Consider the following 27,451-nt stretch of genomic DNA (forward strand, 5'->3'; position numbering starts at 1 on the left):
TTCGTCTTAGTCCCTTTATTAAACCTTGGTCGCCACTGCGGAATCAACAGCCAACTCATACAGCAAGTTTTTACTCAGAGGATGCCCTTCCAGCCGCAACCCATCACTGGGAAACATCCACACACACATACACTACAGACAATTTAAATTACCCAGTACACTTATACCGCATGTCTTTGGACTGTGGGGGAAACCAGAGCACCAGGAGGAAACCCACGCAATCTCAAGGAGAACATGTAAACTCCACACAAAATCGCCAACTGACCGAGGCTCGAACCAGCGACCTTCTTGCACCATGCAGCCCAAGCCCGGTTACTCACTATAGCTAAGCAGGGCTGAGCCTGGATAGGAGACCACAAGGGAAAAATGTTGCTGTTGGAAGTGGTGTTAGTGAGGCCAGCAGGGGGCACACAACCTGCAGTCTGCGAGTCCTAATGCCCCAGTAAAAGTGAAGGGGACACTACACTGTCAGTGGGCGCTGTCTTTCGGATGAGACGTTAAACCGAGGTCCAGACTCTCTCTGTGGTCATTAAAAATCCCATGGAACTTCTCGTAAAGAGCAGGGGTGTAACCCCGGTGTCCAGGCCAAAAGTCCCTCAATTGGCCTAATCATCCCCATCCACTGAATTGGCTCCAATACTGTCCCTTCACTAATAGCTGGTGTGTGCTGAGCGCACTGGCACCATTGTCCTGGGGCTGCCGTCGCATCATCCAAGTGGACACGGCACACTGGTGATGGTGTGAAGAGACTCCCCTCATAATTGTGAAGCGCTTTGGGTGTATGGCCATACACAATAAATGCGCTATATAAATACACATTACATTACATTACATTACATATGCACATTTTGACTATTAAAGGGATAGTTCACCCCAAAATAATTTATTCTGCCTCTTGTTGTTTTAAATCTTTATTAGAGTAGGTTATGTGCGTAATAGATAAGAAGATTTCTTTTCAATAACTTGAAAATTTTCAATATATTTTTCTTTTGGATAGTTATGGTAGAGGTTGGGCCAGTAGAATAGATTGTTTTGTTTTATTTACTTCCATTGTTTGGACGCCGCCTGTGTCTAGTCTCTTCAACTCTCCCATCTATCTGTTGAAGCATCTTGTGTCCTATTCATTATCTGTAATTTTCAATATATTCTTTTAAATATTCATTGTTCTTTCTATATACATATTTTTGCACTTATTATTATCTCTACCTTTGTAAATTAACTCACTTTATTGCATTTAGTTGCATTTAGTTCGCTTGTTGATATTGTGTGTTTTCTTATGTGTTTCAACCAAAATTAATGTTACTCTCCTAACCCCTTGACTCACCATCTTTAAAATTGTAACAATAGGACAACTGTTGAACAGGAGAAGATATTTTAAATTCGAATTCCATATTAGGAAAACAACAAATACTATAAGTGTCAATGGCAGAATTCAAATGTTTGGGTGAACTTTTACGTTAAGATGCCTATGTGTATGTATTTTTCATTTATTTTGCACCAAATGCATACAGTTTGACCTCATTGAGGCAGCATTTTTTATTAAAGTTGATATAACATATGCATATGCGAGTACAGCTGATATTTGTATATCCCAATTTACTGCTGCATCTTATATGCAAATATAGTCACAGATACAGTTGCCTCTTTGGCTGTTGTACTTGTAACATATCAGTACTTCTGATTTGTCAATGTTTAAAGAGGTTTTTTTTTGGCCTAGATGGCTTTCCACAATCTCACAGTAATTCGTAACTTTGATTTAGTGGCTAATTCATTTGAACTTGAACAATCTTATTCGTACAATCTAGTATGATTTGCTCATCCCCCAATGACGGTTGGGTTTAGGGGCAGGGTTGGGTGCCACGCCTCCTTTTTAAAACCTTTCGTATGACTGAACTCGTACAAATTCATGCAGTTAACCACTTACGAAGTTAGCCACTAAATGAACAAAACGTAAAATAGTTATGTTTGCTAATGAGATCAGGCTGATTAAACAGGTCAAAAATTTGATTATCCCCAGTCTGATTTTCTACTGAGCATGTTGTGCAATGCATGCGCTTTTTACTTCACATGCATTTTAAAAAATTTTGAAAATCCACTACTTTGAAAAAAAGACGAAAAACAACAAACTGCTGAAGACAGCAAAAACAATTGACACCTGTGTTGACAAGTGCATAAAATAAGCATTACTTAAAACTTTCTATTTTTATTATTTCTAATGTGCTTGTGTTGAGCACTAGTGTTTCCTATCAGATGGAATATACTGTAAAGGCTGAAAGGCTGTATGTCCGCCTGTTAAATATCAAAATATCATTTGAGTTTTACTGGAAGACTGTTTGTTTTGAGAGCGTTCCCTCTTCGCAGACCGTTTTTTTATTTCAGTCAGAAACTGTGAATTTGTTGTTGTTTTTGTGTGTGTGTGGCGTAATTATTACATGTGGTGAGGACTGAATGTATGGTGCTTTTATTCCCACTGCCTCTATTTTGAGGTGTTTTCAAATTATGAAATCATTTTTTTTTTTTTTAAATGTACTTAAGGACAATGCTTCTGTTCTGCAGGATAACTGTTATAGCCTTAAAGGTGAGAACACATCCATTATCGTCCTTAAAGAGCTGAGGTATATTTTAATAAATGCATTATTTAGCAGTTTTGACACAGGGGCCATACGTTAACACCGCCATCCAATTTCAGTGTAAAAACTAAGCAAAGCAGAGCAAGAGACGTCATTATTCAGAGCGCCTATTTCTAGGTCTCTTTTTTAAAGGCTATTTCAGGAGGCGTTATAAATGTGTCTGCCTAAATTTACCTCACTTACATTAGTCTCGACTCCACCTCTACTAGTATGTTTTCCAGGCAGAGCGATGTGGAGGTGACATCGCTGCTGCTGTGTGGATCTTCATTTTTAACAGTAGATTACAAGAAAGATTTTCCCTCTCTTTTGCTCTTAGCAGTCACAATCATGAGCCACATGAAATGCAATCATTCATGGCTTTCTAAAGCTTCTGTGCAGTCTCTGTACTATATATGATGTACAGTATGTAAAAAAAAAAAGTATTTTCATGTGTAGACTAAAGTTTGGGGTCAAGATTTTTTTTCCCAAGGCTGCAAAAACATGCATTTTGTCAATTATTTTTTATTTATTATTTATTCGTTCATTTTCCTTCGGATTAGTCTTTGATTTATTAGAGGTCGCCCCAGTGGAATGAACCGCCAACTATTCCAGCATATGTTTTAGCAGATACCCTTCCAGCCCCAACCCGGTACTAGGAAACACCTATACACTCACACACTCATACACTACGGCCAATTCTGTCTTTGGACTGTGGGGGAAACCGGAGCACCCAGAAAAAACCCATGCAAACATGAGGAGAACATGCAAACTCCACACAGAAAAGCCAACTGGCTCAGCCAGCACTCGAATCGTTAAACTTCTTGCTGTGGGATGACAGTGCTAACCATTGAGCCACCATGCCATCTTATTTATTTTCTTTTATTATAATTATTTTGTCAAATATTATTTATTTATTATAATACTACATTAATACTACACTATAAAATATGGTGGGTTCCACACTATTAATTCATGTTGTCCCAACACAAGTAGATTAACTTAACTTCATCGTTTTTAAACATTTAAATGGATTAAACAAAAAACAATTAAGTTTTCCCCCCAAAAATCTTAAATTATGTTGTACTCATTTTAAATTAGTACTTTAAACATACCTTTGCTGGAAGTCTGTGTATTTATAAGAGTTTATTTAATAATATTCTATTTTAATATTCTTTTTTATAATATTGTATACATTTTTAATGATATTCCTGTATAATGTATTTTTATTTCTTTGTTTGTTGTTATTAATATAAGTTTTGTTTTTTTAATCTTTTTTTCTAGACAAAGACATTTTAAAGCAGGTTATCAAAATGAACTGTTTAGTTCTTATGAGAATACACTTCTTGTATTAGCATCGAAATATTTGATAAGATTATAAATGTATTTACTACTTCAAACAGACAGCATTTTAGGACTTCATATTGAACCGTTAGATTTTGTTATTATTATTATTTATTTATTTTAATAACTTAATTTATTTTAAAAAATCTGTATAAATTTTTATAATTGTAACAAATTTTTATAATTGTAACAAATTTTTCTCTTGTTGTTTCTGTTGATGGTGAAACATGTATTTTTATTAAAGTTATTATTCTTATTAAAATCATAAATAAGCTAAATGATCTAATAGACAAAGGACCATTGGAAATGTAGCATTTTATATTTCATTTATATATTTTTTTATTTAATTACACGCTTATTTTTCCTCTAAATTTTAGACAAAAATACTACTATTTTTAATTAAGATATTATCCATGTATAAAGTTAACCACTTATTTGGTCACGCTTTATAATAAGGTTTTATTAGTTAATGTATTAACTAACATGAAATAATTAAAAACAACACTTGTGGAGCATTTATAGTTCAACATTTACTAATGTATTAGTAATATCCAAATTCAAGTTTGTTAACATAAGTAACCACACTGAACTAACAATGAATAATGACTAACAATGAATAACTGTATTTTCTGTATACCTAAGCCTAACGGTAACTACATGGACAAATACTGTAATATATATATTTTATATATTAAAAATATATACAGTTTGGTGTTTATGTTTGTAAATGCATTAACTAACATTAACAAACTCATTGTTAAGTTATTTTAAGTATACGTTTTTGTTTTGAACTGTGAAAGGACGTTCTGTGCATGCAGTAGATGTCCACTAACACTTTTCTGATTAATTATAACAACGTCAAATATCTGCATTACCTGTCCCAAAGACAAAAAGCTTAATCTCAGTCAAAACAACCCACAAGAAACCCAGGGGAATCATATTTCTGGGCTTCTCTGCATTGATTCCTTCCTGCTTAACCCTTTCCTTTTGTCTCTGTCTGCTCTCTCTGTGTGTCTCAGTGTAGTGACAGATGGGTTGGCCAGGACAGTGTAATGTGGACCTGTCTGTGCCTGATGGGACGGCAGAGATCAAACGACATTGTGGAAGGTGAAGAGGCTCTCCGTTCGCCAGCTTCACTGTGTGATGCGTGGCAAAAGAGGCCAGTGGCAGAGGAGTCAAACTGCTTACTAACCCGTTTTGTATACAAAATGAGAACACCGAAAAGCTGGCAGAGTAGAAGTAAGTCCTAAAATACTGTCCGCTTCAACATCTGTCCACCTTTAGCATTATTAGACCACCCTGGGTTACTGTTAGGTGAGATAGGGGACGAATGCTATTATTATTTGATTTTGCTTTTACTTGCTAGATCGTAATTACTGCACCATAGAGTTAAGATTTATTTAAGACTACTGACTTAAAGTTGAATTAGGTCACGTTCAAACATTTAAAGGTCACGTGAAATTTAAAATATTTCCTTTTTAGGTGTTAGTTTCAGTCTGTTAGTTTTAAGGACATCTAGATGTTGTTGTGCTCCAAAACAGTGACAGAATTTACGTTTAGAAAAAATACAGTAAAACTGATATAAACATGCAGAGCTTGCAGTTTGTCACTTTCATCTAAATGGGTCAATGATTTTTTTTTACGTCACCTCATACTTTAGTTTCTCATCTAATCTTGACTAATCAAATGCTCTCTAGTATCTGACATGCCCAGCTACTTCAAAATGCCTTTCATTTGATGCGTATGAGCTCAACCACTCTTACTGGCAGAGCTGTGAAGAAAACTAAATACTATAGGTAATTTTTTTTTAAAGAGGAGAGGCTACTGTATGTCCCACCCTCTCTTCATCTTTCAGTTGAGATTACGCAAAACATCAAACAAAAAATGCACATTTCAAAGCACTTCTTGGAACTCTTAAAGTCCACATGAACCATGCTACCTTTTTTTTTTTTTTTTTTAAATATATATATTTTTATTTATTTATTTATTTTTTATTTACACAGTGACAGTTCCTGGAGAAGTGGAATTTTGAATGAGAAAATGGTGGACATGGCTTGTTTTTTCTGCTGCGAGCTAAATGGATGTAATAAAATAGAAATTTATTCATAAACATGTGAAAATGGGTTTGGGGAGAGTTATTAAGACCTAACAGACCTCACCATTTTGGTTTGTTGTCAAAACTAACAGTTGGAGGGGAATTGTTAAGTATGTTGGCCTTGCTCATTGCCTCAAAATCACATAATCTCAGAATTTAACTAAAAACAAACAGGAAGTGCATTATCAGATTTCAATTTTAGATTACAAGAACAAAAATTATTTTATCTATATTATTAATAACATGCACAAATTAATTGTTCACCATAAAACTGGCACACATAAAAATGTGAGTTAAGAAAATCTTATGTTTAGTTTTGATTTCATGTGGACTTTAAGTAAGGAATATTTGACTTTGAGCTGTTGAATTAGGAAATTATGCACACCCAGGGTGGGGATGCGATCACGCATTATTTTTGAATAATTCAACAGTTAATCCTAAAATAATTAAATCACCAAATTCAGTTATTACACTTACACTGTGGTTACCTAATGCAATCTCACGGCAATTCGTAACTTTTGTGATTAAGTAGCTAATTTGTATGATCTCATTTGTACAATTTAGTATGATATTCTTATCCTTCAATGAGGGGTTAAGGCTGATTTATACTTCTGCATCAAGCATGCGTGTGTGGTCCATCGCAGCCTTTGTGCGGTTGCATAGCCATCGTGTGGCTGACTCGCACCTCTCAAAAAATGCAACTACATGTTGCAAAGACGTGAGCGCAAGCTCTGTGATTGGTCAACTTGGTAGCGTTGACGAGTGCGGCAGTGGTGAGAGCCATGAGCCCAATGGAGTGATAGTTTACAAGTGCAGAGTCCCATGAAGGAGCTCCAGATGGAAACTTTTGTTTTATGCTTTCCTTATAATAAAATTTGTTGCAACTTCACTGGTTTCTGCCTCTGAATTAGCAAGTTTTAGCTACTTCTAGCGTTCAGAAAAAACAAAACACCCGCGAAGAAACTCAACATTAAATTAACATAAAATTTTCCTATCTTTATTTTCTTATCTTAGTATCTCATCAAAAGTCTATTGATTTACTTTTTTTTCCTTCTTCTTTTACTGTATTGGGCTGTGAAAAAGCTCAAATCTTTCAGCGTACTGATATGAAACTGTAATGTGGTCCAAGCCTGTAAAAGAATTACTTTCCTTAAAGACAGTTCACACAGAATGCGTTTCTTCCCTATGGTATTTCTATTACAATGGCCTACTTTTCTAATGTTTTTCTATGTAAACACACATTTGATTTCTGTCCGTGACTCATTATGCTCAGATCTCAAGTTTTTTTTTGTGTCTACGCACATTCCACATTTTCAGGACATTGTGTCCAGTTAAAAGAAATTTCATAGCTCCTCATCAATGTCAGTTCCACAGCAGTTGACCAATCAGAAGAATTTGGAGGTGGGGCAAGTGCTGTGAACTTCACTTTACAGTAACAAGTTGTTTTATTTGATGTTAAAAAGGCAGAGGAGGAGCTTTAAAACAAATATTGCTAAATGCTGTCTCATGTTTCTACATGCAAAGGTTTGGATCAATCTGTTTAAATGGTCCCTTACTTTTATCAGCCAATTAGAATCGAGCATCAAACAGTCCTGTAGTATAAATAAAAAATAATGTACCTTAAATTTTCAAGTCGAACTGAATTGACTTTGCAAGTAATTTTTACGTTAAACTGACTCACACTTTTAAAATGCTGGGTTCCACACTATTCCTTCACATTGTCCCAACACAAATAATTTAAGTTAAATGGTTTTACTATTTTAAGTGGATTTAACATAAAACAATTAAGGCTGTGCTCACACTATGTAGAGTTGCCTCGAACCGGGCCAAAGCACGCTTGTCCCCCCTCCCATCTCCCCTGACGGCCCGCACTCACATTACAATCGGGGATGGGCCTGCTTACGTCATCGATGATGCGCTGGTGGTCAGAAGTGCTCTCGCTCAGCACAGTGGGGATTTCTTCAGTTCAGGGCCGAAGTGGGACTCCTTTTCAGCCCTGGAGTTTCAAGTAGACCGGCCCACCTCAGTTCATGACTGACTATATTAAAATAAGGTCATTTCCAATTCAGTTTCTAATCACTTCTACATTATCACGTCTTTTTCAAGAGAACAGCTGCTTTAGAACTTCAAATGTTCAACAACCTTACAGTTGTGTATGTCTTAACAATAAAAATAAATAAATAAAAAAAATTACTCAGGTGGGGATCAAACACGGATCGACAATGTCGTAACGCAATGTGCTGACCACTGGACCACAATGGCACCGTTACAATTGTGTGGCCGGAATGATAGTTAGATTATCATTACCCTGCAGGCTGCATTTTGCTCAATAATGAATAAAAAGAGTGAGGCTATGGTCAAATAAATAAAGAAATGAAAAAAAGTGCGACTGCTGAGAGTGCAAGCGGCTAGAAACACCGGCCCTCGCGGCCAAAAACTGTACTGGCCCACCGGGAACTCTCCTGGTCCTCACGATTTCAGGCCTGCTTCAGTTATATCGTTTGGGATGCAGCGACACGCAGTCAGATATTTCCCTGAACAGATCAGCCGCTTTTGATGCTCATAAACAGGGCCGGAGTGGGACTCATTTTCAGCCCTGGAGTTTCAAGCCAGACCGGCCCACCTCAGTTCACGACTGATTCCAATTCAGTTACTAATGGCACTATCACGTCTTTTTCAAGAAAATGGCTGCTTTAGAAATTCAAATGTTCAACAGCCCTAACAGTATTTTATGTCTTAACAATAAAATCGAAAAAAAAAAAAAAAAGATTTTTCACGGGAGATTCGATCCCAGGTCTATACCATTGAAATGCAATGTGCTTACCACTGGCCCACATTGGCGCTATTACAGTGAGAGTAAAAAATAATTTATGACTTGCGACCCTTAAGACACAGCACTACTTTCTTTTGATGGCTCAATCTTTTTCTCCTATTTTTAGATTTCTGATCAAGTTATGTCAGATTTATTAATCTGACTTATAATTATTATAGTGAATCATTTGATTTTCATTGAGCAGGTGTTTTATTCATTTTATTAGAATTCTTATATTCACTAAGGTGCCGCTGTTTGGGGCGATAGTTGCATTACATCATCATCATTAACGTTAGTTAACCTGCAGGCTGCATTTTTCACACGGGGCTGCGAGAAAATAAATAAAAAGATCGGCACTACGGTAAAATAATGATTAAAAAGAGTAAAGCTATGGTCAAAAAAATAAATAGAAGAAAAAAGTGTGACTGCTGAGAGTGCAAGCAGCTAGGGACACCGGCCCTCGCGGCCAAAAAACAGACCGGCCCACCGGGAATTCTCCCAGTCCTCCCGATTAGCCAATCCGAGCCTGCTCATAAACAATCATAAAGCCCTCGTGCTGCAGCAATTGGGAGGTTTGCTGAAGGTGCGCAGCTGTCGTGCAGTGAAGGGCTTGCGTCTTTATTAAACTACGGCAGTTTGTGTTCACTGAACAGTAAGAATGATTAATAAATCCATATCAAACAGTCCCTTGAAAGTCACAACTCGCTTTCAGTTTCGGCTTTCAAAGCCCAAATGAACCGCTCTTCCAACCAGGCCAGGGCTGGCCAAGTGAACTGTGCCTGAGCCCGATTTAGGGCACTAACACTTCTCAAATGATCCGGGAAACGGGCCTGGGCATGGTTCGGATAGCATAGTGTGAGTAGGCGCTAAGTTGTTAAAATTTAAGAATTGTGTTATTTTAACCCATTTTAAATTAATAGTTTGAACTTATACTCAAAAAAATTACTTTTGCTGCTTGTTCAATCATATATAACTTAAAGTAAGCTGAAACAGGATTTTCAAGTAACAGTAAGTTAAAGTAACAAAAACCTATGTTGTCATGACTTTGAGATCATATCATGTCACAATACATTTGGATTTATATGTATTATAGAGTTATGTATTAACCCAAAGTTCCAACAGGAGTAGTGCTATTTCTGTTATTGTACTAATATTTACAAAACAAATCTTATTGATTAAAAATTAAACAAAAAAAATAAAGACCTGTATTAAATCTTAAATGCTTTTTCAGATTGTGGAATGGTAGTATCTTTTAATGGCACTAATTCTTTTAGGTTTATTAATAATTTACGGTTTTAAGCAAAGGTCTAAGTGCTTTATTATTATGCTAAATGGGTGAAATCCTCTTAACTAAAGTCTATTTATCAGCTAATAAGTCAAGTTCCGTCTTCAGCTATACTTTAATGAAATTATGTCCATTTTATTACGGTTCATTCTTTGCAGTCATACAATTTTAATTACAGAACTGGAGTTACAATAGCTGTGATTAAAAACCAGTATTAGCATCTCTAATTCACCTGAACTTTTAACCTACCCTTGAGAGTGTTTGTGTAGGTATATAATAGACATTAAATATGTTGATAATACTTATTTGATAATCATAAAAGCTGTATAAAATCACATGTTACAGTATATATGAGCATTTTAAATTATATAAGTTGATTAAAATTGACTGTATATTAACTAGGCTAATAAGGCAAGTTAGGGTAATTAGGCAAGTCATTGTATAACAGTGGTTTGTTTTGTAGATAATCAGCAAAAAAAAATATTGCTTAAGGCGGCTAATAATATTATAATATACACAAAATTTAAAACTGCTTTTATTCTAGCCGAAATAATACAAATAAGACATTCTCTAGAAGTAAAATATTATAGGAAATACTGTGAAAAATTCCTTGCTCTGTTAAACATAATTTGGAAAATATTTGAAGAAGAAAAAACAATTCACTGCAGGGCTAATGATTTTGACTTCAATTGTATGTATAATTCATTTCTATGACCATCTTATTTATTTTTATTTAAGTTTTTTCATTTTTTTTATTCCATCATGAGAGCAATTCTAACTGAACATGTGCTGCGTAAATGTCATGATTAAACATTTATGTTTTTTTTATCTTTTTTTTTCAGTATCAAGTATTTCTACTTGAATGATCTTGAGAAGTATTAGAACTAGTTGTAGAGCTCGTAGCTTTTTTGTCCCGAATGAGCCCCTCTGTCAAGAAAAAATAACTTGAGACATTTCAGTGGGTGTAAATGTCGTAATTGTACGTTTAGGATTTTTTTATGGCTGCAATTGTACTTAATCTTCCATAATCATTTGTAAAAGGCTCCAGAATTCATAATACAAATCGCAATCCAAAACAAATATGTTCACATACATGAATAACCTCACAAAAACAATTGTACAGCAAAACAAGACAGAAAAAAATAATAATTTGAGGCATTTCAGTTGACGTAAATGTCTTAAATCTACATTTAATATTATTTTTTGTTGTTGTTGTTGTTGCAATTTTATTTTGTCTTTTGTAATCATTTGTAAAAGGCTCCAGAATTCATAATACAAATTATAATAGAAATAAATCTGTTCACATACATGAACAACCTCACAAAAACCATTCGGTGGAGCAAAACAGGACAAGAAAAAAAAAAATAACTTGAGATATTTCAGTTGACGTAAATGTCATAATTGTACATTTAGTATAATTTTTTTGGTTGCATTTGTACTTAATCTTTCATAATCATTTGTAAAAGGCACCAGAATTCATAATACGAATCATAATCCGAAACAAATATATTCACATACATGAACAACCTCATAAAAACAATGGTAGAGCAAAACAAGACAGAAAAAAATACATTTGAGACATTTCAGTTGATGTAAATGTCTTAAATTTACATTTATTTATTTTTTTTGTTGTTGTTGCAATTTTATTTGGTCTTTCGTAATAATTTGTAAAATCTCCAGAATTCATAAAACAAGTCATAATCCAAATAAATATGTTCACATACACAAACAGTCTCACAAAAACCATTCAGTGGAGCAGAACGGGACAAGAAACAAATATATTGAAACATTTCAGTCGACGTAAATGTCAAAATTCTACATTTATGATTTTTTAGAGGGTTGCAATTGTACTTGGTCTACCATAATAATTTGTAAATGGCTCCAGAATTTTGTACAATCATAATACAAAAAATCTGTTCACATACATGAACAATATCACAAAAATCATCAGGTAGAGCAAAGCAGGACAGGGAAAAAAATTAAGACGTTACAGATGATGTGAATGTCATAATTTCTAAATTTATGATTTTATTGTTGTTGTTGCAATTGTACTTCATCTTCCATAATCAAACTTGAGACATTTCAGTTGATGTAAATGTCATAATTCTATATTTCATTTGTAAAAGGCTCCAATATTCATAATATAAAATTATAATGCAAAAAAATCTTAACATACATGAACAACCTCGCAAAAACCATTCGGTGGAGCCGAACAAGACAAGAAAAGAAAACTTGAGACATTTCAGTTGACGTAAATGTCAAAATTCTACATTTATGAATTTTTAGAGGGTTTCAATTGTACTTGGTCTACCATAATAATTTGTAAATGGCTCCAGAATTTTGTACAATCATAATACAAAAAAATCTGTTCACATACATGAACAATATCACAAAAATCATCAGGTAGAGCAAAACAGGACAAGAAAAAAAAAAAAAAAACAAGACATTACAGATGATGTAAATGTCATAATTCTACATTTATGATTTTATTGTTGTTGTTGCCATTGTACTTCATCTTCCATAATCAAACTTGAGACATTTCAGTTGATGTAAATGTCATAATTCTCCATTTTATGATTTTTTTTGTTGCAATTGTACTTGGTCTTCCGTAATCATTTGTAAAAGGCTCCAATATTCATAATACAAATCATAATGCAAAAAAAAATCTGTTCACATACATGAACAACCTCACAAAAACCATCAGGTAGAGAAAAAAGGAGAAAAAACTAAAAAAGACTTTTTAGTTGACGTAAATGTTTTTTTTTTTTGTTCCATAATAATTTGTAAAATGCTACAGAATTTATAATACAAATCATAATACAAAAAACCCACATCTGTTCACATACATGAACAATTCAGTAAAGCAAAACAAGACAGAAAAAAAAGCTTGAGACATTTCAGTTGACGTAAACTTTGATCAAACCAGAATTATCTCCAGCCTACCGACGTCTGCCAGCATCTGATTATAAGCATGTCATGCATGTGACCCAAAGCTATAGTGCGGCTCCGCAACCCAATTTCACCGCTTTCTGAGCACACATCAAGAGCGATTCATCACTGTCGTACTTGCAGACATCTCTCCCAAAAGCCAGACCCCTTTTGTGTTTTTTATCTGCTGTGAACCTGCAAAGTGAGCCGCGGCGAACAATGTAATGGGTGTCAACCGGTGGCAATGCCTGAGTTCAGCATCAATTATTGCTCCTTTCCAGAGTCAGCAGCAACTACCAACATCTTTGATCATGGCGCTACATGTGCTGTTCAAAGGTGTGGAAAAGCAGGTCCGTGTTTAGTGTGTGTTTCTCAGGAACGGGTTTCCTAGTCGAATAGTAGTCCTGCATTTAAGCCATGATAATAGTCGACTAATTGTATGTTTATGATATTTAATTATTTAAGTGTGTACATGGAGATTGGAAATAGTGTTATTTTTAACAGTGCGTAAGGAATAATTAATGACTGGCTAGTGGATTATTACAAAATAATGCACATTACTGTATATGCATGAACCACACCTATTGACATTATTCAGATGGTGTATTTCAAGGCATCTGTCAGTTTTTTTTTTGGTCATTAAACCAATGCTGTGTGTATAGGAGTAGTTCTTGCGTATCTCATCCAAAGCCTTTTGTTTAGATCAGAGATGCCCAAACTAGGGCCCGAGTTGGCTGATGTTAACCTTTGATTTGGCCCACCATCCGGTCTGAGAAGAGAGTGATGGGAGGGTTGGGGGTGAATGCCTTTAACTGAGATCGTCTTATAAATATTTCAACTAGATGTTGTAAATCTATTTTTTCACAAATGTAAATACTTATGAAACTCTACTGGCAGAGAACAATGCAGAAGACATCAGCGAGACAACAAATCAAGGCAAAAACAAGCAGCTTGACCCGTATGTTCAGCATTGAACTCCATTATATTATAAATGCGATTTGTTTTTGTTTTTAGTCTTATACTGTAAGTTTTGTTATAAAAATGCTCCATTCGTCAATATAAAGCATTGATTTCTAGTTATTTTTAAACATTATTTATTACCCATGGCAACTTTAATGTAATACAGTTCAGGTATATTTATCTTTGGCCCACAGCCCTCAATTAAGTTTGATTTTCGGTCCTTCATAAGAAAAAGTTTGGGCACTGCTGGTTTAGATTTTCTTTGACTTTAGGGGCCGATCACACTGAAAGTGCTTTTACGTTCCAAAAACCATGGATAAAAATATCACATTTTCACTGTACTGTGATTACTGCTCTAAAATATATTGTTTGTCTGGGTTAAATACTAAAACTTTTTCCCTTTTGAACACAATAAATTTTATTTAGAGTAATATTTAAAATATTTTGGAACATTAAACATGTCAGGCTAAATAAATTATTAACTTCTGCTGTCTTCATTTGCTTCAAAAACAGATTTTTTTTTTTAACAATTTAAAACGGCATCTTTTATATTTCTTTTCTGCTGAAGGTACTGTTGTCCTAAAAATTGCAAATAAACAATCGTACACATACCTTTGAAACGGTATTGCAGAAAATTTTGACCGTTTTAATACCTTAGTTTCTCCAAACCGCTATATACCTAAAAAAAAAAAAACAGTTATTGTCCCATGCCTATCAGGCATCATTTGTGAAATATATAAAAAAGAAAAAAAAAATTAGGGGGATTTAATAATTCTGATTGCAACTGCCTGTTGTGAACCTGAATTTACCCTGCTGAAAAAACAGCATATGCTGGTATGTTTTGATGATGGCATGTTGGTCTTGCTGGTTTCAATGAGGATAATACTTGTCAGGACCAGTACTGAGACCATCAAGACATCCATCAAAACATAGCGACCAGCATGAGCTGTTTTTTCAGCAGGATAAATACACAATAAATATGAATATTAACGTTTTTATTTTTTATTTATTTATTTACATTTAGTGTTTTATACTGAACCAGCTATCATCAACAACATGAACATATGTTGTTTTTATAGCAGGGAACACATTTTTTTTATTATTATCTAAGTTTGAATACTCAGCAGTGACTGTGCCACATTGTATTGTTAACCAACCAAGCTTCTCATGGGGGCAGTAGTGTTAGTAAGGGGGAAATATAGCAAATATAATCATCTAAGCACATGAAATGCACATTATGGCTGCCAATGAAAAGTAGACGCAAGATCACCATCTTAAATATTTGCACAAGCCTTAACACTTTTCAAAAAGCAGTTTGTTTAACGTGACTGTAAACAGTTTAAACTATCATCTTTATATCAGTCCACCTTTGCAGTGCAGTTGTTCCTCTGAATTACCTCGTAAATGATTGATGTTCACCGCGACTGCCAAAGCCTGAGGGCCAATAAAGAGTTGTTCATATTAAAAGCCATTTCAGCTTCACGGCGAACATTCGGGCTCATTTCACTCGCCAAACATGCAAGTGTCAGAAAACACAAACCATTTCCAGTAAGTACACAAAGCTAGGTAGCCGGACGCTAAGCAAACAGATAAAACTTAGCGGAGTTACTTTACTAATGGATCTAGTAGCTATTTGCTTGGAGGGTTGGATGATGGATCACTTCAGTGTGGTAAAAACGTTTGTTAGAGACAATTTGCGAGAGGTTTAATGGGTCGTGGTGTCACATATGTGGAAGCACATGTTATAAAGCAGGCGCTAACAATAAAATCAGACAAAATAAGCAGTGTTTTTTTTTTTTTTGGTGGGCGTAGAGTATTCAAATGAACAATTGAGCGTACAAGATAACAGAAAGAGGACATCTGTAGCTCCTTTCAGAGATTTGTTTAACAAGATTAACCATGGAGATTATTGAAATTTACATGGGTCCTTTTTTGTCCCCCTGACCTCTTTTCAACTCTCTTTCTTCGCCATTCCACCACATATTTAGAGCTCCGAGTTTGTTTTTGCATGAGATTTTAATGGTGGACGTTTGAATAAACCACAGTCATTTGTGCTTTTTTTGGTCACCGTGACGGTCGTTTTAACAGCCAAATCTGACCGCAGCTTTCAGACGGTGTGTGTTTGTTGTAAAGACTTGTTTTTATAAGGGTGTAAAGGATGACGGTTTGTTTGCAGCCCTCAAACATATGTTGATACTTTTCCACACACATTTTTGGTAAAGTCAACAAATTAAATAATATGGAAGAGATCACAGAAATAGGCTTTGTTATTATATGTTAAAAAAAACAACTGTATTTTATGATCACATATTTTGCATTTATTTAGTTTGAGACCTCTTTAACTTTTTAATAAGACTTATATTTAACCACAGTTTAACAGTTAATTTGATTGACATTTTGTAGTTTGAAATAATAAATTTTATAATAAAAAGTCTTGGCAAGTTATTACCAATTTTTGTGCCATATTTTCATCAATTGTGACTAGGTTTACATGGACATCAGTAAGCAAATTATTTGCCTTAATCTGAATAAGACGTTAATATGATCAGGGTGTTTACATGAGTTGCTTCTTGAATCTTCCTTTCATGATCCTGTTTTACATGTTATAACACATAGTTGGATTAATGTCATTGCATCACGTTTCCTCCGGAGTTTCATGTAATTTCATGTTTCATTATTTATTTTTCAATTTTAACTGCAGTCCGGCAGTATCACTTTCATTCAGGAACAGTTTATTCATGTCCCCTTATGACAAACTGACGTATTGGATGAATTTAGTAAGGACTGCTGAAACAATGTTGTTTTAATGGAATTTAATACCGCACTCCCAATGGAAAAAAAAAAAACCTCAGCATTTCGCATTGTGTGTGTCTGTGGTCCTTTACTGACTCAGTTGGTGAAGCTTCTTAATGTTGAGTCAAACAGCCGTGTGAATAAACTATCCTGTTGCAAAATGCAGCGACATGACGGTAATAGTTTGATTAAGGTGTTTACATGTCCTGCACTTCAATAATGCGACTAAAATCGGCATACTCCATGATATTATGACCTTGATCAGATTAAATTAATTAAAAATCACCTGTTTACTTTAATAGACTTATAATCAGAGTGTTGTCTTAATCGTATTAAAATCGTATTGGTGAATAACCAATTTTTGAGCCATATTTTTACCAACAGTGAGTATGTTTACATGGACACCAATAATCGCATTTTAAGACGATTAAGACAATACTCTGGGTAAGAGTCCACCATGTAAACAGCCATTTTTGATGAATGTAATCCGATTAAGGTGATAATCGATAATCGAATATAACAGAAATCAAATCAAGATGCTTTTCGATTTTAGTCGCATTATTAAAGTCCAGTACAGACATGTAAACACCTTAATATTACTGTCGTGTAGGATTTTCACTGACAGGATATTTTATACGCACAGGGCTGTTTGACACTTTGCACCTACCGAGTCATTACCCCAGACAAACACAGCGAAAAACAGATGTTTTTTCTCCCATTCTGCCTTATCAAATTCCATTAAAACAACACTCTTCCAGCAGTTCATACTCGCATCCAATATCTTGGAGGCTTGCATGAAATATTCCCAATGAAAGTGAAAGTGGCAAACTGCAGTTAAAGTCGACAAATTAAGAATGAAACACCCAAAATTACATGAAACGTGGATAGCGCGGTGACGCAATGGCATTAATCAAACTATGTGTTGTAACGTAAAACTGGATCATGAAAGAAACATTCAAGAAGCAACTTCAATCATATTATTGTCTTATTCAGATTAAGGCAAATAATTTGATTACTGATGTCCATGTAAATGTAGTCAGTGTATCATTTTAAAGTAAGCAAAAATATCAATAAAAGTTACTTTGTCAAACATTTTAACACCAAAAATTTGTCAATTCAAATAAGAAAAATTAAATAAACTATGCGGAAATACATGATTGACCAAAATGTAATCATGTTAAAATAAAAATGCATTTTTAAATATTTAAATAAAGTACATTGATATTTAGAAAACTGCACAAGTTAAAACAAACAAATGAAAAAAAAAATAAAATATTTGAAATCATACAGATGATTGTTTTGTTGGTTCCCTAAATGGCAATCAGATTTTCTGTGGGCAGCATTTTGACAGCAGCACCTTTTATAATTTAATAATTTTATTTTATAAACTAAAACCATTAAACTAAAACCATTTTTGTTGCTTGAAATTTTATTAAACCTTGACAGAAATTAAATTAAATAATTAAATAAATAAATAAACACCTTTTATTTCTGTTGACAAGGGAATAGTTCTCATTTTTATTTAGTTGAATTTGATGTGCCAAAATAAGTAAACTGAATTTTTGATAAATAAAATGATCAAAAGCTTTGTACACACATTTATAAAATAAATAAATAAATGAATAAATAAACAAATATGACAGAAATACATAACAAAATTACTTGAATTTGAGCCGGGAAAGACGATTTACACTGAAATCTTAACATTTCTCTTTGAACATCTAAATGAAAATGAATTAAAAAAAAAACACATAAAATAGACAGATACATATAAAAAAACAACTTTGGCAAGCAACGTTACAGTAAAATTCAGCATAATGAAATAAAAAAGGTCAAATCTTATTTCTGCCAGTTTAATATGGATCTGAAACCTGAATAAATGTATGAACTACTGCTTATTTGCTTGCTTGTCATTAAAATATGGCCCAAAGATTAACAAAAATGCACGCTTCAAAACAACCCAGTTGTATTTCAACACTATTTTATTACAGAAGTGTAGCTATTGCCATTCCCTTCGCAATTATGTATATATTTTTTACATTCAATAAACACTGATGTTTTTTTCCATGTAAAAAAAAAAAAAGAATGAGAAAACAACAATGGACGTACTGCAGGGCATAGCTGCCGTCTGATCATACGTGACTAAATTTACACGAAAAGCAGCATCGAGGTGCATCAACCTGAATATACATGGTTTATATTTTCAAAAATGGCATATGGGAGAGCGATAATGGACCAACATCCACTTTTTTTCCCTAATAAAAAAGCAATTTGTCACTCTAATCATAGAAATGTGTGAAGCTCGCACCTTGCACAAGATCGGTCTGAAGAGAACTATTGGATATCTATAGGCGCTTTTCAGTGAAAGATGGTGTTGTTACAGAAGTATACAGATTTAGACTTTGACGGGGGATAAGTAAACAAACAAACAAAATTGGAGCAGTTTTACGAAATCATGCGGTAATGGGATTTTTTTTTTTTCATTTATGCTTTTTAATACATTACGAAGGAATGCAAAAAAAATTATATAGGGGTATAACTTGGATATTAGTGAATATCTCATCCCAAAAAAAAAACAGTGACCCTCAATAATATTGGCACCCATTGTTGATATGATCAAAATGTATTATTTCATTATTATTGTTTGATCTTTTTCTAAAAATGCAAAGAACAAAACTAAAGGAGCTCGTGTTTTTTTTGTGTAATAATAATAATAATAATTTAACAATTTCATTATTGTTTTCTCAAATTTCTGCCATTCTTTAAATAATTTCCTAATGAAATTAGTAAAGATTCATTCATTAATTTTCTTTTTGTCTTGGTCCCTTTATTAATCAGGGGTCACCACAGTGGAATGAACCGCCAACTTATCCTGCACGTTTTACGCAATGGATGCCCTTCCAGACACTACAAAACACTTTGAAACACCCATGCACTCTTGCATTCACACACATACACTACAGCCAATTTAGCTTATTCAATTCACCTATATTGCATGTCTTTGGACTGTGGGGGAAACCAGAGCATCGAGAGAAAACCCACGCAGACATGGGGAGAACATGCAAACTCCGCACCGGGACTCAAACCAGTGATCTTGCTTTGAGGCGATCGTGCTACCCTCTGCGCCACCGTGACAGCTATGAGTAAAGATATTCTTTGTAAATATTTCGGTTATTTGAGTTCATAGGTGCATAATTGTGACACTTATATTTAACAAAGCTATTCGTATTTTGATAAAAATCGTGACGTGTTTGCTCATCTTTAATTCTTAATGAGGGCAGTTATTTATGTTAATATCTTGAGCAAAATCATTTTTGCTCTCTGTTAAAACATCTTACTTCAAATAAGCTGAATAAACTCAATTCTTGCATTTTTTTTGAGTTTTTTGCAAGTTCAATCCACTTAAATTTTGTTAAATAATGAAGATAACTCAATTTCTGTTGGGACAACATGAAGGAATTGTGTGGAAGGCAACATTTTTACAGCATCTGTGGTCATATTTATCAAAGGTGCCAATATTAGTGGACTACATTTTAACATGTTTTGTTGTATTTCATTATTTTATGGACAGAAAAGCATGCCTAAAGGCTATTTTTCTGACCAAATGTGACCACAAAACCAGTCTTAAGGGTCAATTTCCTGAAATTGAGATTTTTACATAATCTGAAATCTGAATCAATAAGCTCTCCCTTGAGAATGATCTGACAATGTTTGGTCAAGAAACAACTACTATTTAACATTTAAAAATTAAAGTATTAAGATAACGGCTTTTGGCAAGAAATTTATTAAACATCCTCATGAGATATTGATTCATTCATTCATTCATTTTCTTTTTGGCTTAGTCCCTCCGCCACAGGGGAATGAACCGCTAACATATCCAGCATATGTTTTACACAGCGGATGCCCTTCCAGCTGCAACCCATCTCTGGAAAAGATCCATAAACACTTACTCACACTCATACACTACGGACAATTTAGCCTACCCAATTCACCTGTACTGCATTTCTTTGGACTGTGGGGGAAACCGGAGCACCCGGAGGCTCGAACCAGCGACCTTCTTGCTAAGAGGCGACTGCACTACCAACTGCGACGCCTAATGGGATATTATCTTTACATAATATTTAAATTATTTTGGCATAAAATAAAAATCTATAACTTTGAAATTAGTACAGTGTATTTGGGTTATTGTCAAAAAATATAGTAGTCAACATTTGAAATGGATCAAAAACATTTTTCTGAGACAAGAATGATTGTTATTCAATAGTTTTAGGACAAGTTTAATGGAAACTTTGATCAATACAGTAGTCAATATGTAAAGGGGTTCAGTGTTGCCAGGTTGGGCGGTTTTAAATTTGATTGTGTGAGTAAACAATCACATAGGGGGGTAGAGAAAAATTGGGCGGTTTAACAACAACCTTCAGATATCTGGGCGCTTGTTTTTGTATTTCGGCAGATTTTTGATAGCTTTATTCTGGAATCAGTCAGCTACATCTGCCAACACTGGTATTGACCGTATTATACAAGGCGGATGTGCATGCGTTACAGGTTTGTTCATGACTATACATAAAAGTTAGAATAATAAAATAATAAACCGTCAGCTTGCAGCATCGAGGAGCATATTAAGCTGTTTTTAACATCTAAAATTCAGTGTAAGTGAATGACACTGAAAGTCTCAAGCCAAAAACGGGCTGCGGCAAAAAATAAATATCTGTGTATGTCAAAAATAAGCTGAATATCTGTGCCACATAAGACTGGTTTTGTGATCCAGGGTCACTAATGTGCTCATTTTACTTTGCGTTTGAGAGTTTTTATTTCCATACACTGTATTCTTTACTCAAATTGACACCAAGGGAGGAAAGAGGGGAAAAAACCCACAACAAATTTGCGAAAATAACAAAGTGCTCCACAAACAATCCGAAGAGTTCTGATGGTAAAAGAGGTTAGGATTTCTCCGTCTAAATAGTTTGAATCCTCTGTCCATTTTGAGAGTCTTTCGCTGTTGGAAAACGGCATGCTGAATCGCCCAATCCCCTTCAATAGCAACAACCAAAACAAACCAAAAAAAAAAAAAAAAAACACCAAAGGAGCATCTAACGCAACTACACCAGTACGTTTGTAGGTTTACACACTGCCATCTGTCCATAAAGTGCTGTCTTTTGTCCTGGGGAATGACTGTTTTTTCAGTAGACATAGGCCTCGTTGTATGGGTGTGGGTTACAGTATCCTCCCTCTTGAATGTAGGCCATGTTTTCATCAAAGTGCGACAGCGGGACGGTGTCCTCCTCGTTGATCTGTCGCTCCAGGTCGGTTTTCAGCACGGGACGCTGATTGTCGGGGAAGGCCATGGAGAACAGAGCCTCGGGGTCACAGACAAACTTGTATACGTATCTCTCGCCTGCCACCTTCGAGGACACAAGACATAATGTTAACTGCGTGTTTCGACAGAGACTTAGAAAATACTTTGCAATGACATTCATTTCAACATTAATGTATACAGAGGTTAAAATATCAAAACTCAAAATGAATACATCTTTTGTTACTTAAAGTGTAAGTTAAGTGAAAAAAATCACATCTATACAGTTGAAATCATATTTATCCTTTGAATTATTATTTTTTTTAATATTTCCCAAATGATGTTTAAAATAGCATGGAAATTTTCACAGTATGTCTGATAATATTTTTTTCTTCTGGAGAAAGTCTTATTTGTTTTATTTCGGCTGGAATAAAAGAAGTTTTTATTAAAAAAAAAAAAAAAAAAACATTTTTAGGTCAATATTAATAGCCCCTTTAAGCTATTTTTTTTCGATACAGAACAAGTTATCGTTATACAATTACTTGCCTAATTACCCTAACCTGCCTAGTTAATTAACCTAGTTAAGCCTTTAAATGTCACTTTAAACTGTATACAAGTGTCTTGAAAAATGTCTAGTCAAATATCAGAACTGCCATCATGGCAAAGATAAAATAAATCAGTTATTAGAGATGAATTATTAAAACTATTATGTTTAGAAATGTGCTGAAAAAAATCTTATATATATATATATATATATATATATATATATATATATATATATATATATAAAGATATTGACAGTTAATATATATATATATATATATATATATATACACACACACACACACACACACACACACACACACAGTTAAAATGCTTTTTTAAATACAGAAATACTTTAATATTAATGTTTAATACAGATTTGCTTAATTTTTTTGCACAAATTATGGATTGTTTCGATGAATTTTGATCAATTTAGGTCAATATTAATAGCCCCTTTAAGCTATTTTTTTCGATACAGAACAAGCTATCGTTATACAATAACTTGCCTAATTAACCTAACCTGCCTAGTTAATTAACCTAGTTAAGCCTTTAAATGTCACTTTAAACTGTATACAAGTGTCTTGAAAAATGTCTAGTCAAATATCAGAACTGCCATCATGGCAAAGAAAAAATAAATCAGTTATTAGAGATGAATTATTAAAACTATTATGTTTAGAATTGTGCTAAAAAAAATCTTATAAATATATATAAATAAAGATATTGACAGTTAATATATATATATATATATATATATATATATATATATATATATACACACACACAGTTAAAATGCTTTTTTAAATACAGAAATACTTTAATATTAATGTTTAATACAGTTACGCTTAATATTTTTGCTCAAATTATGGATTGTTTCGATGAATTTTGATCAATTTAATTGAGTCCTTTTATGTTTGATGATTTTATTAATGTAGCTTAGCATCACATTTGAATGTTAGCATCATTAGTATAAAAAACACATTAGCTTGTGTTACCTTTTGCATGATGCCTTTTTCATAGTAGTAGCGCAGCGATCTGCTGAGTTTGTCGTAGTTCATGGCGGGTCGATTCTTTTGGATTCCCCAACGTCGCGCCACCTTTGATGCAAAAGTAAAAGAGGCATTACAAACAAACAGCTCTCTCACACATTAGCTGAATATACCATTTTACACATATTCACACAGAATTAAAACAGATTTTTCAGAAAACATTGAACCATTATGTTTGGAACCTCTACTTTAAAATCAAAGTATAATTTTGTCTCAAGATTAATATTTTACTTTCTGCTATTTCAGTTGTCAGGGTGACTTGGTGGAGTTTGCATGTTGTATGGGTTGCCTCCAGGTGCTACGTTTCCCCCACATTCCAAAGACATGCGCTATAGGTGAATTGGTTGGACTAAATTGGCCATAGTGTGTGTGAATGTGAGAGTGTGCATGGGTGTTTCCCAGTACTGGGTTGCAGCTGGAAGGGCATCCGCTGCGTAAAACATAGTTGGTGGTTCATTCCGCTGTGGTGACTCCTGATAAATAAGGGACTAAGCCGAAAGAAAATCAACGAATGGATATTTCATTTTAAACATTCACTATATATTAAATAGCACACCTCCTCAATAATATGTTTTGCTATCTTTCAAAATATGTTCGATATTAAACTCAAACTGTTTTTTAGTAAAACAAAACATTTTAAAATGTTAAACAAATTTAAACAAAACCATTTAATGCACAATATGGATGTTTGGGGACTTTTTGACAATTTTACTTGCATATTTATTCACTTTAAATCTGGAATGGTTGTGTTTTTTGGCTATATGTTAATACTGTGTATTCATATTCATAACATATATTTTTAAGTAGCTTTGTTGAATATGTTTTGAAAAATTGTATTTAATTCTTGGTAGTTTTATTGTCACATATAAATGTATTTAAGTACCTCAAATCTAGTCATAATTTTTTTCACTTTACTACTTGTTATGGCACCAAATAAACCTGAATGAATAGCTCTTGTTCATTGTTTTAACAGTGGAACAATGTCAGTAGAACAGCTCATAAACAATTCTTGCGGCGAGGCGACAGTGCTAACCTCTGAACCACCAAGTTGCCCTATATTATATTATATTATATTATATTATATTATATTATATTATATTATATTATATTATATTACTCCACACAGAATAAACTCTACACAGAAACGCCAACTGAGCCAAGGCTCGAACCAGCGACCTTCTTGCTGTGAGGCGACAGCACTACCTACTGCGCCACTGCTTCGCCTTATATTATATTATATTATAATTAAACAAATAATACATGTAAAATCTGCCTTATGTGCAATAGACATGTTTGTTACGATTTATGAAAATAAATAATAACTGAATTTAATATGACATTTTTTTCCACTAATTAAAAAACTATCCCACTCGAGGGTCCGTCTCCAACACACAAAGCTCTGCTAAAGCGCCTCTACCCTCTGGTGGGCCACAGATGTACCCATATACCTGCAGTCAGAGATGTGTTCATTAGGGCGAGTGGAGGGTGGCAGATGTTCCTGCACCTGTCCTCGAGACCACCCACCTGTGCCCCGTCCGCCTCTCTCACTCTACTGCACCTCATTCACCTGATGCCAACAAACACTGCCCTGTTCCCTACAGCTGCCCCATGGACCCATGCCAACACACACACATACACTCACAGTAGGGTATCTCACTGTTAATTCACACAGACACACCCCTTTCGGCACTTTACACTCTGGAGTTTTTAAATAATCAACGTTGATGTTTGATGTTGATGTTGTTGTGATGTTTTGAATAATCAATCTAGGAATAAAATCTTGCAGATGAAGCAAAAAAAAAAAAAAAAAAACACTTTAATTTGAATAAAGTACACTAATTTGTTTCTAATTTTGAGAAAATCATTAATAAAATAATTGATTTTATATAAATTTATAGACTGTAAACTTTGGAAAACCCTCCAGATCATGTTAGATCTGCTCCTACATAGTGTAAAACCTTATAATTTACTTGAGTAATTGAGTAAACCCATTGTAACTTAGAACTGTTAAGTTGATTTAATTTGATTTTATACTCAACTGTTTTTTTTTTTAGAATTTTTTTAGGGGTTTTTAACTAGGGCTGCACGATAATTTTAAAAAAGATCGATTCAACCCCCCCACACGATCTTAATTCAGCATCTCTACAATTCATTCAGCTATATTTTCAAGATCGAGAGAGAAGCATATATACAGTATCAGTTGTGAAGTCTTAATGATGTTTTATATATTTTGCTTAGCAATGTGCACACCTCTAAATGGCGTTAAAAGAGTCACATACTGTATTTATAAGGTATAATTCACCCAAAAATGTCATTTCTGTCTTCATGCAATGACGTATTCGCGGCGGCGAAATCCCACATGAGCTGACGCACTGTTTGTTTACTACTGAGAGGATGCACGTGCGGCTGCGAATGATGTATACTTTATTGAACATAGCCTGCATAGGCTGTGAATAACAGGTAATCAAGTTGTAAATAACGTTCAGTTTGTGCTACAGAGTGATCGTTTGGGAGCCGCACGGGAGGTATGATTTGCATGTATGGTATTTTCCTCAAAGTGACGGCAGCCATGACATAAGCTGCACTCGGCAGTGAAAGTGAAACCAAAACTGCGCACATCATTTTAATTATCATCTTGCATTGTAAAGTTATGATTATGACAAGCATTTGATTTGTTTTTTGATATGCATAGTTGTATTGTGATGCATCACTTTTACCTTTTTCTTCAGTGTAGTTCATTAAATTAGTTTTAAACCAACAGGTTTACTTTTTTAAAGTGAAGTCGACTAATTGCTTTTCTTGTGGTCATGAATTATCAGTTTTTTTTTTTATATTGTACTGTTCTCTGAGCCCAGAGGAAATGGTGCTAACCACTTAGAAGAATGATTAAAAAACGCTTTTAAATAGTCTATGCTCTCAAAGTCTTTTTAAATGACCCAGAATATTATAGAAAAAAAATCCAACCGTTCAAGGCCATGTTCATAACTCCACAGTTATAGTCTGCAGAACTCATGAAGGCCCCATGCAAATATAATCTTCCCTAAGAAAAGTTATATTTCAATTAGTCAGTACCTCCTCAGGCTCAATGAGTTTAAACTCCATGCCCCGGCCGGTCCACGCGATGAAATGTGAGTTTGAGGGATCGTCCAGCAGAGCCACTAGAAACTGCCAGAGCTGCAGAGAGCCTCGTCTCTGATAGGTCGGCCCTTCACGGTAAAGCCCCGCCTCCTGCTTTATGTCACCTGCGGACGGAAATATATCCAAATAATACCATTAGCTTTTAATAACTAAATCCCATAATGCTAGGAGAAACATCACAATGGTGGTGAAGCTGGGCGCAAAAAAGTTTCAAACTGAAATGAATGAAAACTGAAGTTGTTTTTTTATATGTGAATGACATGTCTGGTGAATCACACTAAAGATTGTAGTGTAAAGGATAAACCTAATACTTGTTCATATAATGCCCGAAAATAACAACAACTGCAAGCAAATTTGCAAAGAGTATTAAAAATGGCTGTGTTTAGTGTTTTAAACCAAGAAACTTTTTTTTGGTAGTTTATAAATAATTTTCACTAGTACTGGGTTGCGGCTGAAAAGGCATCTGCAATAGTTGGCGGTTCCTTCCGCTGTGGCGACCCCTGATAAATAGAGACTAAGCTGAAGGAAAATTAAAAAGTAAATATCATAAATGTATGTAAAATGTTGCACAAGAGGGGCTTTGTTGAAATTTTATAGGTGGCGCTATT

At 34.3% G+C, this 27,451-nt stretch overlaps 1 protein-coding gene and 2 long non-coding RNA genes across 7 annotated transcripts in view; 2 read left to right on the forward strand and 1 right to left on the reverse strand.

Annotated features, from left to right (window-relative positions):
- Window positions 1-5,541, forward strand: part of LOC141377870 (uncharacterized) — a 57,700-nt gene extending 52,159 nt beyond the window's left edge. The window contains exon 3 of one of the 2 annotated variants that reach the window (XR_015509731.2): window positions 4,970-5,541. This is a non-coding gene — a long non-coding RNA (uncharacterized LOC141377870). Of the gene's footprint in view, window positions 1-10; window positions 1,563-4,969 lie in introns of those variants that run through there. The other variant, XR_015509734.2, reaches the window with a different exon arrangement.
- Window positions 5,542-5,973: 432 nt separating this feature from the next.
- On the forward strand, window positions 5,974-12,033 carry LOC141377871 (uncharacterized). Its single transcript, XR_015509745.1, has 5 exons — window positions 5,974-7,477; window positions 7,619-8,009; window positions 8,538-8,603; window positions 9,383-11,183; window positions 11,400-12,033. It is a non-coding gene; the product is annotated as an uncharacterized LOC141377871 (long non-coding RNA).
- A 6,754-nt stretch (window positions 12,034-18,787) lies between these two features.
- The window catches only part of etv1 (ETS variant transcription factor 1), a 39,754-nt gene continuing 31,090 nt past the window's right edge, over window positions 18,788-27,451 (reverse strand). For 3 of the 4 annotated variants that reach the window (XM_087283155.1, XM_087283157.1, XM_087283156.1), the window contains 3 exons: window positions 26,778-26,947; window positions 23,652-23,753; window positions 18,788-22,225 (listed from right to left, as the gene is read on the reverse strand). In XM_087283155.1, the coding sequence (XP_087139281.1) occupies window positions 22,004-22,225; window positions 23,652-23,753; window positions 26,778-26,947 (494 nt within the window). In that variant the 3' untranslated portion in view covers window positions 18,788-22,003. 4 annotated transcript variants of the gene reach the window in all.

This window comes from Danio rerio, chromosome 15 (genome assembly GCF_052040795.2).
Source record: "Danio rerio strain M-AB ecotype USA chromosome 15, GRCz13ab, whole genome shotgun sequence".
Taxonomy (NCBI): domain Eukaryota; kingdom Metazoa; phylum Chordata; class Actinopteri; order Cypriniformes; family Danionidae; genus Danio; species Danio rerio.